Here is a 17,732-nt window from a genome sequence, read left to right as displayed (position 1 = left end):
GCTTTGGAAATTCACACAAACGATGAGGTGTTTTCACTCAGTGTCAATTCTGAGGTTGTTGGTTGAAATCTCTTCACTGGCGATGTGCGAATTAGTCTTTCCTGGATGCATAGGATACAATGACTGTTGTTGCTTGAAGTTTAAATGAAAAGCTTTCTTGTCAAGATTCAAGCTTTTTACCTTGGTGTTTTTATTATATATATATATATATATATATATATATATCTAAGGACACACAGCGTATATAGAAACAGAAGAGTTTGTCCATTTCTACTAATATGCATGTGTGAGATGAACCGACACTGCTGATTGGATAAAAGTTTGTGTTTTGCTGCAGCTCGTAATGCTTTGGGCCTTTGCAGATGGTTTGGACATTTTTAAAGATCCCCTTCAAACACACTTCTAAGAGAAGCTACAAACAACACAAATACAAAAAAAAAAAAAAAAAAAAAAAAAAAATGGACAAATGCCCAGCAGCTAAGCCCACACAGAGGAAAGAGTATCTGTATGCTATTCTGCTACTGGGAGTAGTACACAGGCCAAAACACTGTGATGAATCGGTCCAGAAATGTTTTATCTTTGCTGAAAGCAGTGTTTGTTATGGATACTTGATGTTTTAGCAGACGAAAGAAGTGGAGGAAATTATTATCATTCTCTAGAAACAATGCTTCACCACAATTTTAGTGTTTTTTCATATCATTTGAATTTCAAATGTATGTTATATTTGGTTAATGTCAAAATTCTGTATCTGAGAAGTGTGGTTGGACACATAAATTTAAACTTTGAATAACAGTTTTTTGGATAAAAATGATAAAAAGTCATTTGTCAGGGGTCAAAGTGTAACATTGGCTCTAAATGCTATAGTTTTTCACAGTGACAATAATAAACATATCAAAATCAAAATATACTGGCCAACAAGTTATTAATTGTCGCAAACTTGCCGTCACAATTCTGGTGGTTACTAGGCAATTGCTATGCAGTCACTATCGTAATTTAAAGACAATTAACAAACAAGATAATACTGAATAAATTTTGTTTTAAACACAATATTGTCAGTTACATTGTGTATTTTTGCCCACATTAGAGTTTTGTTTGTGAGCGAATCATTGTTTGAATGAATCATTTGAGTGAATGATTCAGTTACTTACTGTTGAGTTTCTGAAAGAATCATGCTGTGTCTGAAATCGCATACTTTCTGAGTAGGTACTACATTTGAATTTGAATTTACTTCACAATTGTTAAAAAGTACACTCTGTATAGTATGAATACGGGTAGTATGAATGAAATTCGGACGTACTACGTTCTCCATGTTGTTACTGTCACTTGACCTACCAGTGTCAGTTTCGACACCTCACTGTCATTCATATATCCCGTTCTGTGGCTTCATGGGATAGTAAAGTGTCCATCTAATGCATACTTTAGAATCTCGGCAGAAGTAGTAGGTCATCCAGAGACTTTTTGCCTACTGTTTTTCAAATACTATGTCTTTGGACATACAAATATTTTGGTGTACTGTTTTTCACATTCTATATAGTAGGGAAGTATTTGATTTTGTTTCGATTTAGTTGATTCGATTTAGTTATTACCACATTAAAGGTGCAGTCAATTTACCATTTTTGGGGTCAGTCCAAGGGTCAATTTCCACAGAATTTCATGATTGTGACTGCACCATAAAGTTTTGTTTGTGAATTAATTGGTATTTTGAACGAATCTGTTTTATGATCACTCCTAAAGCCATTTGTTACCACCTACTGGAGTAACGTTGTAACATGCAGAAAGAATCGCTGAAAAACCCACAACACTAATACACAGACGTAAAGAGTCCCTAAAGGGACATGGTGATGGATAAAATATGAGATAGGAGGAAAAAATATATTTCAGTGCTTTTGCGTTTTCATGTTTTGCGATCCCCTGAGCAAACACAAAGTTTGCGAGAGAACTAAATGTCTCTTTATGGGCTCTATACAGACATATTTAATGATAACAATAATTATAATATTCTCTTCTGTCCATAGGTGTCACATGTCAGGATGATGTTAATGAGTGTGTGAGGGGGGCATGTTTTCCTGGAGTCAGATGTGTGAACGGCTTCGGCTCTTTCAGGTGTGGCCCCTGCCCTCGGGGCCTGGAGGGAGATGGGATCTCCTGCAAAGGTAAGAACCCTAAATTTCTGCCTCTGAGGTCTGCCTCTGAAAAAGAGTATGTTAAACAGTGCCAAACAAAATATATAAGAGTTTTCTTTTCTTGTTTTACGTTCACCTGCAGAGGCCAAAGCAGCACAATCCTGCTGTTCACAGGGCTTTTCATTTCAAAGCATCAAAGTCTCAGCTTGAGTGCTTCCCTGTATATGCTCACAGAATTGCCAAACAGATGTCAACATATTGTATTGCAATAAAACAACTATATACACTATATTGCCAAAAGTATTGGGACACCCCTCTAAATCATTGAATTCAGGTGTTCCAATCACTTCCATGGCCACAGGTGTATAAAATCAAGCACCTAGGCATGCAGACTGCTTCTACAAACATTTGTGAAAGAATGGGTCGCTCTCAGGAGCTCAGTGAATTCAAGCGTTACTGTGATAGGTTGCCACCTGTGCATTCGTGAAATTTCCTCACTACTAAATATTCCACGGTCAACTGTTAGTGGTATTATAACAAAGTGGAAGCAATTGGGAACAACAGCAACTCAGCCACGAAGTTGTAGGCCATGTAAAATCACAGAGCGGGATCAGCGCATGCTGAGGCACACATTGCGCAGAAGTCGACAACTTTCTGCAGAATCAATAGCTACAGACCTCCAAACTTTGTCTGGCCTTCAGATTAGCTCAAGAACAGTGCATAGAGAGCTTCATGGAATGGGTTTCCATGGCCGAGCAGCTGCATCCAAGCCTTACATCACCAAGTGCAATGCAAAATGTCAGATGCAGTGGACTCTAGAGCAGTGGAGACGTGTTCTCTGGAGTGACGAATCACGCTTCTCTGTCTGGCAATCTGATGGACGAGTCTGGGTTTGGCGGTTGCCAGGTGAACGGTACTTGCCTGACTGCATTGTGCCAAGTGTAAAGTTTGGTTTAATGAATACCTGGAATAAATAAATGACAAAATACATTTCTTTGAAAGATTCAGCAAAGAAACACTCAACCATGATTGAAATTACTTAGGAAATACGGGTCATTTTTGACCCATGTTGTGCATTAGAAGGGTAGTGATACAAAAATGATTTTTATTCAAAACGTAAGAAAGAAAAAATGAAAATGAGGATTTGTGATGATCAAAAACAAGTTAATTGAGGAATACCTGGAATACTGAATGATGAAATTAATTTCTTGCAAAGATATAGAAAATAAAAACTCAGCCGGGTCATTTTTGACCCATGTTGTGCATCAAAGGGTTAAATATATTTTATTTTAAAAAAAATAATTTTTAAAAATACTTTTAAGACTAAAATGTTTAATCATTAATATGGTTATTAAAACATTAACAATACAAATCATATAGACAATGAGAATGAATACACCTCTTGCGATAAAGTTTTACTTTTATACTAAAATTAAATTTACATTTCTTGTAATTGTCTAGAGGTTGTAAAAAAGAAAAAAAAACCTAATTTGAATTTTTTCAAATGAAAATATTCTTGCAGTATAATAATGTCTGCTATTGTGATTAGGATGTGTGCAATAAATACAAATGATGTATTTTACATTTATTTAAGAGGCAAATTGCTTAAGAACAAAATTTTTATTTACATTGACTGCCTGGTATGAGGGTATTGTCCTCTAAAGGTGGGGAAGAGAGACACAATAATTTTAACACTTGACTTTTGACTTATATTTCTGAGACCTTAAACAAGATGTTTTCTATCAACTCAGACATCTATTGTCATTTAGCCTTTCATAAACCTAGGACCTTAAATCTCAGTGATTGATTGTGTCTGTTTCACGAAAAGATGCGTTGTGTTTGTCTCTGCACTGTTGCTCAAGGGGCTTCTCACAGATGGTTTCCATTTTCCTCCATACGCTTTGACAAAATGCTCTGCAAATGTCTTTTGACCATAATCTGCAAGTGATAAACCCTCGTTCACAGAAGCCCTGTGTTCACAGTTTCCCCCATCAGAGGGACATCGATTTGATGACTTCTTCATCGAGGCCCGGGCCCCTATTACAAACACAATCTGTGTGATTGCAGCATGCAGAAATACAACAGAGCAGCAAGAGCTGGATCTGTCGGCCCGTTTTGATTATGACCAGCAGATACAGTCCAGATGGCAAAAGATAGTTATCCACCTTGTGCACACACAGACACTATGCCAGACTCTGCTCTTGTCTAGAAATAATTGGTAAAACATCTCGGTAGTTTTCATGTGGAGAGAGAGAGAGTGATGAAGTGAACTTCTACAGTCTGAGATGTGTGACTCCTCTGACAAGCCAAAGATATGACAGCCTCAACACTGAAACTCTTCCTTGAAGAACATTTCAGAGTGGCAGAAATTGCTAGGCGGTTGTTGTATCAAGCCCGATTCGGCACAAGATGTTCAACTAACACAAAGTACCAGTCTTGGAAAATGGGGAAAATAGAGTCAGAGAGATCTTCAGTCACACATTTTTCATTCTTCAGTGGAAACAGAAGTGAAACTCAAACCACAAGACAGTGATCATCCATTAGATACTGTTTTACTCAGAACATATTGTATTAGAAAACAAAAATCTTGTTAATTAGTTTAATATTGTTTTTCATACCTATGTGCTAACATTGGCAGTCTTTTCAAAGGTGAAGGAAGTTATTTGATTTTGATGAAATATTAATAAAAACCTTTTTTTTTCTGAAAAACAATATGCACAGAAAAAGTAAAAGATGTAAAAATGTAACAGATAATTGTATCTCACAAATCTGACTTTTTTTTTTTCAAGATATAAAATCGCAATTGCAAGTTATAAAGTCAGAATTACAAGATGTAAACTCTCAATTGAAAGAAAGTCAGAATTGTGAGATAAAAAGCCACAATTACCTTTTATTTTTTATTCAGTGGTGGAAAAAAGCTTCCATACCTCAATTTTTTTGCAACTTTTTTTTTTTATGTGCATCTCTCAATCCCAGGCACTTGTGCATGATGGGTCCTTCCTAAATATATGGTGATATGACCAAAATTGTCCACAGTTTGCATGATTAAGAGGGCGACACATCTTACCCCACTCTCTGTCCTTCATTCTATGCTTGTGGCATCAGTAGCAAAAGCTGTCAAGTTCTTTTGAATCATGTCTCTCCATCTCTTTTTTCATCAGCACCAGCAAGATTGGTCACATCTCGTCCCATCACCCCTCAGGCCATCTCTTCATCCGCGGCTCTTGCGGTGCGGCCCATCAGCAAAACGGCCACCCCCCTTCCTAAAACGACCTCCACTCACCTCTCGACAGAGTCCAATGAAGCTCCAAGCAAGACCTCGGTCACCAAAGCTGCCACCAGCGCGAGTCAGAGAACTGGCAAGTAGTTGTTTCCATTGTTCTGTCTCTACATGTCCACAGATGGCCAGGAAACAAAACCGTGAGGGTTTCGTTTGGAGCCAAATCGCCCACTGCTGGAGTCATGACATTGCAGAAAACGATTCTTTGTCTTTCCCTGACGCAGCGTGATGTCCCTTCAATCCCCCAAGAGTCATTTCCTGTGCTGTTTTTTGTGTGTGTGATGTTCCCAGGAAATGACTTTGCTCCAGCTGCTAAGCACAAAGCAAGACAAGGCCTGCTGGCATGCCTTTGTGCTCACACCTCTTACCCTCTCGTCTTGGTATAATGCCTGAAATTAGCGATTCTAATTAGCCATGCCGGGCATTCACGCTCTCTATGAAACTCGACGGCAAGGTTAGGTAAAGGACGTTTCTCACTCTCTATTTGGAAGAGTAATAGTCAAGAGACACGTAGTCAAATCAGTTTTATAATCCTGTAGGAAAGTAAAATGAGATCTCTTCAATATATTGTATAATATTGTATCATTTTTTTTTTTTTAATTTAGAGGAGACACTCTAAAAATGATTACTTGTGTCTTTTTTGTCAGGAGAAAGAAAATCTAAAACACAAGAGATAAAAACAAATGTATCCATTTGCTGTCCAACCAATCTCATTGTTCTTTTCAGGTGAAGTAACGGAGATGTTAAAGAGATCTAGAGCTGCACGATTCTGAATAAATTGAAAATTACAATTTTTTTTTTTTTTTTTTTTAACCCTTAAATGCATATCTCAGGTCTTTAGTGACCCGGGACGTCATTCACTACCCTCCTCCTCGTTCATTTTTTAAAGTTAGACATCAACCTTCTTGGTATTCCTCAGTCATTCATTATAAAGAATATAACAAGAAAAAAATCATAAAATTATAAAAGAATGACTATTTTTGTATTCATTTTTTGTAAAAATTATATAGGGTCACTAACGACCCGAGGTGTGTATGAGTGTACGTATATTTTTTCTGCAGAACAATAATTGAATCTTAGATGACGGAATAAGTGCAATTCACCTTTATTCCACAAGGTGGCAATGTCTGATAAACAATGCTGAAGTGAGGACTCATTCAGACAGAAAACAAAATAATAAGAAAAACATGAAATGGCTCAGCGATTTACTGCAGAGCAAGTACTGAACGCAATCAAATATGACTGTAACTGTCACTGGATGGATCTGGTGAAGCTATTAGCGATCGAAATATTGATTTTGAAGATGTTGAAAATTATATAGTTTTGAGAATACGTTTGAGATCACGAATGGACTCATATTCGTGACCTCAAACATAAAACTAGCCCATTATTTGCTGAATTTACTGGGAAATGAGCTCTGACGAGGACAGTGATGATGGCATAAAACATCTGCTCAAACTGAGCCCTTTCAAGCTTCAAAAGGTAACAAAATATGATTTATTTTATTCTTCTGTAATTGTTACTCTAATATCAGAGGAGTTTTATATTATCGCGACAGGTAGAGATCCTTCCGTGTTAGATATAGATCCGGGTCGGTAAAGACCCGAATATGTAAGAATGATTGGCGAAACAGTCATGCATTTAAGGGTTAAATAGGGATCACGATTCTGACTAGACAACTAAACAAAATAATATGTAATTTACTCGAGGTTCTGACAAAATGTTGATTGCTGCTGTGTATTTAATAAGAATAATTAATTCTTACATACTTGTTTCATTATTATATGATCAATGTTTTTGAACGAATCTCTTGAATGATTCAATGACAAATACATTTTTTAACAGTCACCACCTACTGGTGAAACAATGTAATTGATACAATCTTTCAAGTTAAGGCGGCTGCACACTGTGCGATTTTGGGCCTGATTTGGTCGTCTGAGACAAATTTTGAGATTCCTAAAAGATTCCTATAATTCTAGGCAAAAATCTGTAGTCTTTGATCGCTAGTTTGACATGTTCATCGACAGCCGATTAAATGTAGTTCCAAACGTAGGTTCGGGAGGAGCCTAAGCATTCAGTCCTGTCAATCATCATTACGAGCGTATATAAGCAGCAGTCACTGCGTCATCCAAGTGACGATTCTTCCAGCATCCATCCTCCTCCCGATCTCCTCCTCTATTTCTCTTATTCTTCCTCTACGCAGTACTATTATTGGAGGGTTTAACTCTGAGCTCAAGCCGAGCCTCGGGTTCAGGTTCCTTCGAGGACAGCAAGCCAAGTTTGTTTTACCATTAACCATTCAGACTGAATGGGCAGGCAAACTCGTGAATGACCGTTGCGATCAAATTTTACCTCAGACGAAATTCTGGCAGTGTCAGAAGATTTGGCGCACAGTCATGCAGTTTGACTTCTCCAACGACAAATGTCAAATTGTTTTTCAAGATAGGCCGTGATCAAAATTAACACTAGAGATTTCTTTGTTAGCCACCATTTCAGTCCCGCGTGTAATGCAGCCCACTGTCGCCGAATGTGTGTGGGTTGATGATGTAAAACTCCGGACGAGTTTTCAAGCGCACGTCCGTTTTTAACGCGTCTTGACTGTTGTACAGTCTGACATACAGGACAGTTGAGATCCCACAGTGTGACATGAGGATCATGTTCGTACAGTCTGACAAGCAACAATCGTAAAGGACTATTAGAAATCGCACAGTGTACACCCAGCTTTACTTTCAAAAGGTGATTTAAAAAGCTGATGATGGTGAAACTATACAAAAAAATTTAAGAGACATATTTGAGATTACTTGAGTCTTTTAGCATGAGGGGAAAAACTGAGAAACATAAACTAACATCCCCCCATTGCTATCTGAGAGAAACAACTGAGATATTAAAGAGGTCTACTGAGAAAAAAGACCTTAGTAATATTACCTATATTTTTGTAAGAGTTTAGAAAAAGATCTCAACAATGTCTCAAATTTCCATCACATTTGTCAAAACACTCAAGAGTTAAAAATTTAAATATGAACTCTGACATTTCTCAGCAAATTCTTGTTGGTTCCTTAAAGGTTCTCTAAGCGAGAGAACAAAACAGAGTCTAGCTAGACCCTCCTTCCTCCTCCTCCTCCTCCCCCTCCCCTCCGTGTTTCCTGAAACAGTCATGAACGAGCATTTAAAATCATTCTTGTCGGTTATTGGCTGGAGCATGTTTATTATGTTTTGTGGTCCAGGCTGCACCAGTTTGTTTTTATTGCTGTTTTCAGAGCTTGTGGCGACTACAGAGACCTGTTTTTTTACAGTGTGTTCAGGGGACAGGCAGCTAGCGGATAGTGAGTAGATGTTTGCTGTGTGAAGTGAAATTGCTGGGGTCTTTTTGTCAGCAAAAACAAATTGTCTCCATTGTGTCCCTACTGAAAGAGAAACAACTGAAAATTTAAAAGTCTTCTGAGCTTTGGAGGATATCTCAACAATGTCTGAATGTCAGGTTACCAAAGTCTGAAATTAAAAGTCAAAGATCTCAATATGAACTCCAACATCAAAAATAAAAATGAAATCATCTGACCTAGGTGAAAACCAATTACATTTTTGATGTTTAACCTGGTGTGTTGCATCATTATAAGACATAATAGACCTGAACGTGATTGGAAGTGAGATTTACGATTGGAATTTTGGTCTTTTCCTCACACAGACCTGTCAAAGACACGAGAAATGGAGCGCACAAGTCATAAGACCTATCTTTATGGCACTTTGTTGCAAATAGCTCAGGGGCCTAACGATATTTGCTGGGACTGGCACAACAGGCCCCTGGAGGACATCAGTTTGGAGAATGTAAATTGGCTTTATGGCTCCATTTCCTCTCCTCATCTTCCCTCTCTTCTCCTTTTCACTCCCTCAGGTTATGTCCTCTGGGAGTAAAATGGAAAGATAGAAAGATGAGACATCAACCAAAGAGACTTGATGGGATTCCCAAGGGAATATTTGTACTCTAACAAGCTTTGCAAAGACATTTTTTGTGGCTTTTTGTTTTTATTTAGTTACCACAACATCATCTTTCAATATTTTCCTTAATATTTTATCTGATTTTCTTCAAAAAATATTTTGGAGAAATAAAAATGAAGAATTTAATGAAGAATCTATGAAGAATTTCATGAGAAATATTGAGATCTTGATTGCAGACTTTAATATCTTTGCAATAATGAGAACAGTTTGATAATTTTGAGATCTTAGACTATAGAGGAGATTTGAGATTACTGAAATTCTCATGGAAAAAATATGAGAACCAGAATATGTAGAGAGTGTCTTTATTTGATCCCTTCTGTATCCCAATTGCAGTCTTAAGAGCAACACCAGAGATAATAAAAAGATCTCATTTGGGATTGTCCTTTCTTACCCAGGTGAAAAAAGTGCACTAAAATACACTTTATTTTAGTACACTTAGCACACTTCCATAATGTATTTAAAGTGCTCTATTTTCGTGCACTAATTTTGTAGTCAATATACTAAAAATTCTTCTTTAGTACTTCTTAAGATAATCTTAAGAACATCTAAGTGTACTCAACTGTGATATTTTGAGACACCATGGATATGAACTAAAATGTGCTTTTAACACTATCTCTGTATTTAAAAATGTATTTATTTACCACTTGTAGTACACTTGACCCATCTTTCATACACTTTTATATATTCATCATACTTAGAAAATACACTTATGAATTATTTAAAATATAAGAAAAATATATGAAAAATATATAAAAAATGTATTTATGATGTATTGCCCACATATTTTTATACATTAAAGGGGGGGTATCACACACAGTTTCTGCCAATCTCATGTTAATCTTGAGTACATACAGAGTAACAATGCATCCTTCATATCTCCGAAAAGTTTTTAGTTTTGTCATATTTATAAAAGATAGATATGCTAAACCGAGTCTTTCCAAAAAAAGCCGAGATCCTGGAGGCGTGTCTGCCGTCAGTGCTGTGGGCGGAGCTAAAGAGTCACAAGCGCAAGCAGCTTCTGCCTAGAGATCGCATGCTAGCTGCGACATCATTATAAATAAAAAGGGAACAAAAACGCTCGCGTTGTTTACATTATATGCACTTGTGTGCCGATTTCCAACAAAACACAGACATCTGATGCAGCTTTACTCACCACCCGCGATCTGCAAATCCAGCGCCGAACTACGACTTGTTTACAAAGTATTCATCACCGAAGTCCCGGGGAACAAACAAACATACATGCAAAACTCCGTTGCTGCCCCGGAAAAACAAACTTCGTCCGCTGTTCCCTTAACGCTGGGTTCTATGGGAAGCTGAAAAGGGCCATCTTTCCCTCACAACCAAAAACACACTCCTTTGTTGACAGGAGCTGTGTCTCATTTTGGAGGCTGTGTCCTCCAGAGGTCGCATTTGAAGGTTGAATTCTTCATCAAAGAAAAGTAACCGTAATAAAATTGACTGATATTCATTGTGAGGTGTAAAATACTGTAATTTCTTTCTTACGTTGCAATCTAATGGTTATTTTTCTTAAATGAGACTGCCTCGATGATATATGCAGCCTTCAAAGGGTGCAGCCCCTGAATTGGGACACAGCCATTGTTGAAAAATCTCTCGGATTCCGTATCCCGAACAAAACGCGTTGAAGGGCGTGCTCTTGCTCTTGCTCTGGGTGATGTGTGTGTGTGTGTGTGTGCACGCTTATCAGGGAGAAGTGCCTATACAAGGAATTCCGCTCTCTTATGATGTCATACAGGACACATTTGAAAAAAAACTCTCCGAATCCTGTATGAAACCGGAAGTAATGGATTTGGCACAGAAATACTCCGTCATACGTCCAACTCTGTTTTGAAACTTTGGCCATGTTTAGCATGAGAATGCAACTCTTTAACGTTGTAAATAAGTCAGAATGCATTAAATAGCACCCCCTCCTTTAAATAATTCATTTCAAATGTATTTTCTCTTTATATGATATGTTAATGGTGTTTTTAAATAGTACTGTCATGTGAAATAAGGAGAATTCAATAGAGAAATATCAGTTTATTAAGAAAAATAACAGTAGGAAAAATAGCAAGGGTCAGATGTCGTGGGTGCAGATGGCGAATTATTTCTTGGTAGTGCAGAGACAGCAATTGGCAAACCAGTCCTCCGATAAGAGTCTAACAGGTAATCCAAAACTGTCTCGACGGGGAATATTCAGAACAGGAATGAGGCCAGAGAGACTCAAACACAGCCAGGACTAACACTGCACAAACATCCCAAAGATCTGACAACACAGACATTAAATAGCAGTGCTGATGAGCCCAAGCTGACGCTGATCAGCTCATCAGCAGCAACACACACTCACAGAAAGAGAGAGTAAACCCGTGAACCGTACAATCAAGTACACTATTATGTCATTAGTAGCACTTTTTTCCCACGTTAAAATATAAAAAATATAGCACTTTAAGTACTTTATGCAAAAAGTATACTTACTGTTAAATTGTGAATTTTAGTACACATTTAACCTGCATGTTTTATTTTTCATGAAAATCTATTAAAATAGAACTTAGTGACAGTATATATAAAAATCCACTAAAAGTTTATGTGCTAATTAGTGCATTTATATTAAGTGTACTTAAGTACCACTGTTGGGAAAATGTACTTATAACTAGGACATTTGCAATATATTTTTAATAAAATCAATTTAATTTAAATGTAGGATTACTATATAAAAGTCTACTAAGATTGAACTAATTTTTAAACCATTCAAAGCACACTTTTAAGAAATACACTAATAAAACTCCTCTCTATATTTTTGTGGTAGTATACTTTATTTCAGTGCACTAAAAATCAATTTAAGAATTAGTGGTATTTAGCATTTAGCACTACTGAAGTACAAATATTCTTTTTAATTAGTGTATTTAGAGTATATAACTCTTACAATTTTATTTAGCACAAAAAATAAGAATGTTCTTGCTTATATTTAAGTATTTTTTAGAGCATTCAAGTATACTTTTTCACCTGGGTATGGAAAGGTGCGGATTGTCTATAATTGACTAATTTAACACAATGTTTCTCTCACTCTATGCAAAGACCTTTTTAATTTTACAAACTCGGAGGGTCAACGTAGACGGGGGACCCCCCGTTATTGTTTTGAATTGTTGTCTGTATTTTAAATGTTATTACCAATGTAGAAACAATCATTAATAGGATCCCAAAAGAGACTCGTACATTTGAGTTTCTGTATGCTACAAACCCAAAGGTTAAATTAATTCTTGTTCTCATTAATTCTCAGGTACCCTGGTCGTCCTTTTGTATCAACTAATTGAAAATGAAATTAGACAGTGTCCCCAGTGGCCATTTGTCCCCAGGCAGCACTCGAAGCAATTTGAACAATACATCTCCTTGTATTTTGTCGAACCCTCATTTGCACTTACCTTTCATGTCTATGTCGTAATTAATGAAGGGAAGGAAACAAAAGGATTGAGATGGAGGACAGGGGGGATTTGTAAAGTCCACAAAGATTTGCTATCCCATGAGTCATCTTTTTCAAAAGGTAGTTAAGGTCAGAGTTTGAGGAACGGGGACAAATAGCACACTCTGAAAAGCCGCTATCATCCTTGGGAGCACCTCATCTCTTGCTAATACAGTCTTGCCGGCTTGCAAATTGCCTGCCATCACACTTATGGAGGAAAATGAGATGGCAAGCAGAGGGGATGCAAGCTGTCACCCCCTCGGCCGATAAATCCCGTCGTTGTCTAAGGGATTTGTGCTGACCTTGCAGAAATGGGACAAAAATCCCGGGCAATAACCCTTGATATGTGTAATCACAGGGCCGATAAATCTATTTTTAATGGAAGACAGCTGCTAACTCTTTCATCTTTCTCTGCTCCGTTGGCAGAGGGCAGGCTTCTTGTTTTATTTGACATGGCACGTGACGCTCGACAGAACAGGTGCATGCATCTAGGTGATTGTGAGCAAGATGAGGGCGTACTTATTCAATAAAATATGGTGATGTTACCCCCATATACTGCTGCAAAAATAATTTCCTGTGCACTCCAAAAGAGCTCAGATGGGTCTTGTAGCCTTTATGTGGTGGAGTAAAAAGGATGCCAGTTTGTTTAGTGTTGTATAAAACTATGGGGTAACTTTTAGTCACAGGAAATGAGGTAAAAATTTCAAGCTATTGCTTCACACATTCTGGCATCAGCACTTCTTCCATAGTGTACGAGCGAGACCTCAATTTCCCTGCATAGCTAATCCTTCACCAGTCTGTTGCGGTTGGGTAATCATTGTAGGATATGGAGGCCACGTGAGACTGTGAAATTGTTGGTAGGAGTTGAAGTAAAGGTGAATGCACCAGAGGATCCAGAACCCAGAGGGGTTCTGACCCTAAATTCACATCAATCTCCTGCTAAGATGCTAATGAGGCTGACAGAACTGAATATCCATGCATTCAAAATTTATGGCAAACCTAAAATGCAACCATTCTCTCCATGTCATGTTTCTCCACTCTGCAGGTTTTCCCAATGGACTAAATGTGACATTCAAGTGTGCAAGTAGGCCGTGTTTTCCAGGTGTTCAGTGCATTGACCTTCGGCCACCCTACACTGGCTATGTCTGCGGACGATGTCCACCAGGTTACCATGGCAATGGACGCACATGCACGAAACAATCAAAGCACAGCAGTAAGTACTCTTTGAAACATTGCAGTCAGTTCTTCAAATCAATGGAAAGCCTAAATGACTCAACTATATAAGCTCCTTTAATCAACACAAAACTAAACAATATAACTTTGTCAGAGTTGCTGCATCATCATGAAGACCTAAATTACATTTTAGCTTTGTTTAAAAATTTGTCTGTCTCTGTTTTCCTCTTCAATCCATTCATAATCCTCCTTGTTCCATCTCCCAAAAGTTCTGAGCTCCAGTAATTAGAGAAAAACATAACGAACAGGAAACAAGGCTGTCGTAATCCTCAAAACGCGACAGGTGCTTTGATACGGTTGATAACTAAGACCTGGAAACGTCTAATGCTCAGTCATGCACAGGCTGCGGCACGGTGCTTGCTGACCCTCAATGTGTTTTTGGCTGACAGGAATAGGGAACGGAAAGACACAGTAAAGCATTAGGAAAAGAATGTGCAAACTCATTTAGAGAGGGGATCAGGCGAGGAAAGACAGTAAGGAAGAGTTAACAGAAAACAGTTTTTTTTTTTCTTTCTTGTTTTAGTTCTTTGGTCTTTGATTCTCTTTTTATATTTTGAAAAGAAAAACTACCAGACTGCATCTTATCCTTCTTATCCCCGGAGTACAGTATGTTACATTTCATTCAATGGAAATGTTGTTAGACTGCTTAATCTGTTCTTTTGCTTGCAAAAATCCCTCAAATACATTTTCCTAGGTTGTAGTATTGCAGCACAACGGTAAAAGCCTTCAGAGCGGAGTAATGACTTTTAATGCATTTTTCCCTGTGAATGGGCCACTGCTGGAATCATTCCTAATAGTGCCGTTATCAGAAGTGAATCCATGAGCAGCCACAGTGGGAACTAGAAAAGAAACAGCTTCATTTTGCTAATTCCCTCATTGTCACCACATGTGGCCCAGATTCCTACACACTCAGAAACTGCAGTGTGTCTTTATTGTTAGGACTGCGTTTTGTTGTATTGCATCTTTGTTCCTTGCTTGTGGATGGGGGACAGAATAAATCTTGTTGAGCGGCCACAGCGACTTTCTGTTGTTTATGCGTAAATATACCGACATCACCATATGTTTTAAGCTAGTACTGAGCTCTATTGCATCATAACTGCACTTCTGGTGGTCTCCTTGTGTAAAATCTTCAAAGGTCTGTTCAAGATCTCCAGAGGATTTTCGTGAATCTTAACTGCAGAATTCAGTCAATCTCTTCCTTTCATTTTGGTGTCCTTGTTCTTTTTTTTTTTATTTTGCTTGGTAATGAGCCTTACCGTGCCTTGTTGTGACAGACAAGTAAACTTTTTAAAGCTGAACTAAAAGTATTTACTGTTCATTTGCTTGACAAGTTGCTTGCCATCTTGCGTAATAAGCTTGTCCTTTCATCTAGCACCCCACTACTCACCGCAACTGACCCAAGCCAAGAACAACCTACCCCATGTCTCCCGCAGCGTTCCCCATCTGCACCTCCCCGTCATTCCATTCAGGCAACCTCAGAGACGCCTATCCTCACCAGTGAGGACCCCACACCATCAGGTCACCTCTCACATCCCCCACCCACCAACCTTTCCACCTATCACAGGGAAAGGGGAGTTGGCGCTGATGGCGGGACGCACACCTGCCTCAACCAGCATCAGGGATCGACTCCTCTCCAGTTCTCACAATCAACTGAATGTTCTTCCAAGTCCAGAGGTGCAAGAATCTTCATTTAAAGTCTTGGCACGTGGATTTGCGGGCGTCACGCCTGGAAAAGTCACTTTACCTCAAACTTCGAGACATGTCAAGGCACTGAGGCAGTCTCCACAGCAAACCAGTCTGGTCACAATTACCCGATCTCGACCTTGGACACCTCCAGACAACCAGCAACCCCTAACATCAGCCCTAACTTCCCTCTCCTTCTTCTCGGAGTCAGAGTTCTCTGCAGATGGAGGCCTTGGAGCTGGAATCCAAGACCCATACGAGACCCAACCACTGCCCCAGGAGAGCTTCACCTACCTTGGTGAAAAAAGCCACACCCAGTCTCTGGACAATCAACTGACTCTTCAGAACCATAAACACCAAAGCAAGAGCAGAAATGTGGTTCTGTTAGAGGAGAGAAGCTTCACCTGTGCGGATGTCCCTTGCTTCCCAGGAGTCCACTGTGAGCTTGCAGATGACGGGCAACCTAGATGCAGGAGGTGTCCTTTGGGATACACTGGAGATGGCCGAATGTGCAGAGGTAATTTTAGATGTATAGATGACTTTTCTTTATAATTCAACGATGAGTTAGTCCTGTGAGCCCAACTTTGGAGACTTATCCATCACACAAATGCCAGAGCAAAAAATACCTACTTAGGTGTACAACATTTTGTACCCTGAATTTTTGATCCTTATCCACCCCTAAAAGTTGCATATTAGTACTTAAGAGTAGTCATAAATGTACCCTTAAAATACTACTATGAATCTTTTAGGGTTAAATAAGGTAGCCAGTGTGATTGGAACTACCAGTATTTGTATAGTAATTGCCAATTTTATGTCCAATAGGTCAGTGAACTGTGGGCATGCCGTCTGAGGTCTAAAATACGAAAAAAGTATGTAGCATGTGGAGTTTAAGACTGACAACTGACAGTAACTGGTGTAAACAATAAGCTCATTCCCCGAGCATGCTCTAGGCATAAGGAATAAATACATTCCTTGAGCTCTATCCCATGGGTTTGTGAACCTGAGAAAATTAGGAGCAGTGGGTGGAAGAATCACTAGAAACATGTTTGCTATTGTAACCCCATGATATTGCATTACTGTTGAAATTTACTCAACACAGTGATTACTTATGCATTCATGGATTATTTTCAGGCACTGTTTCAAGGTATGAATATAGCGTGAACATGCACAAAACAGTCACAGGTGTCTTGCGTTGAGCTCTACAAAGCAGATGGCAGTGGATCTAGTGTTTCATTAAACATGTGGTGAAAGTTACCCAACTATTCAAATCAGCCCTGTAGTTTTCAGAATGCTTGAAGGAACAACTTAGGGTGAATCTTAAAAAGCAAGCATGGTGATTATCTAAAAATATAACACTAGCATCACCTGCACTTTTACAACCACTCAGTTTAATTTAAAGTGAAAGGCACACATTTAAAATAGGTACAGTGCATAAAGAATCTGTATATTCTCTTGCTTCCTGTGCTTCAGGTCGCAGATGGAGGCAAATATGTGTTTGCTTGTTGATGGAGTGAATCTGACCATGTGTTATTTGTGTTTGCATTCCATTTGTGCCCTCAGCCGTGTGCAGACATGCCTGCGGTAGAAACATGGAGTGTGCTGCCCCCAACACGTGTCGCTGCAAGAAGGGATACAGTGGCCCCAACTGCGAAACAGGTCACAAACAAACACACATCATTGTTTGTAATTTTGTGAATTCTGGCATAGGTGTGATCACATACACCAACACTTGTATGGAAATAACACAATTGTAGAATAATGTAATTTTGGATTCTCACAGCTATCTGCAGTCCACCCTGTCTGAATGGAGGAAAATGTGTAGCGCCTGATGTATGCGACTGCATGTCAGGTTACCATGGCGAGACCTGTGAAAGCGGTAAGTGCGTATATGTGTTTTTCCTGTTCCTATTAAAAAGAAAGTTCGGACAACTTATCAAGAGGGCTTGTCTATGGCCAATGGTCTTTT

At 38.6% G+C, this 17,732-nt stretch overlaps 1 protein-coding gene across 2 annotated transcripts in view; it reads left to right on the top strand.

The window, feature by feature from the left end:
* The window catches only part of si:ch211-246m6.5 (von Willebrand factor D and EGF domain-containing protein), an 82,284-nt gene that overhangs the window by 52,508 nt on the left and 12,044 nt on the right, over window positions 1–17,732 (top strand). For both annotated transcript variants that reach the window (XM_048163786.1, XM_048163793.1), the window contains exons 19-24: window positions 2,016–2,153; window positions 5,285–5,482; window positions 13,896–14,063; window positions 15,456–16,283; window positions 17,327–17,422; window positions 17,547–17,642. In XM_048163786.1, coding sequence (XP_048019743.1) covers window positions 2,016–2,153; window positions 5,285–5,482; window positions 13,896–14,063; window positions 15,456–16,283; window positions 17,327–17,422; window positions 17,547–17,642 — 1,524 coding nt within the window. The remainder of the gene's footprint in view (window positions 1–2,015; window positions 2,154–5,284; window positions 5,483–13,895; window positions 14,064–15,455; window positions 16,284–17,326; window positions 17,423–17,546; window positions 17,643–17,732) is intronic.

This window comes from Megalobrama amblycephala, linkage group LG2 (genome assembly GCF_018812025.1).
Source record: "Megalobrama amblycephala isolate DHTTF-2021 linkage group LG2, ASM1881202v1, whole genome shotgun sequence".
Classification (NCBI taxonomy): Eukaryota; Metazoa; Chordata; class Actinopteri; order Cypriniformes; family Xenocyprididae; genus Megalobrama; species Megalobrama amblycephala.
This window is presented reverse-complemented; position numbering and strand designations above follow the sequence as displayed.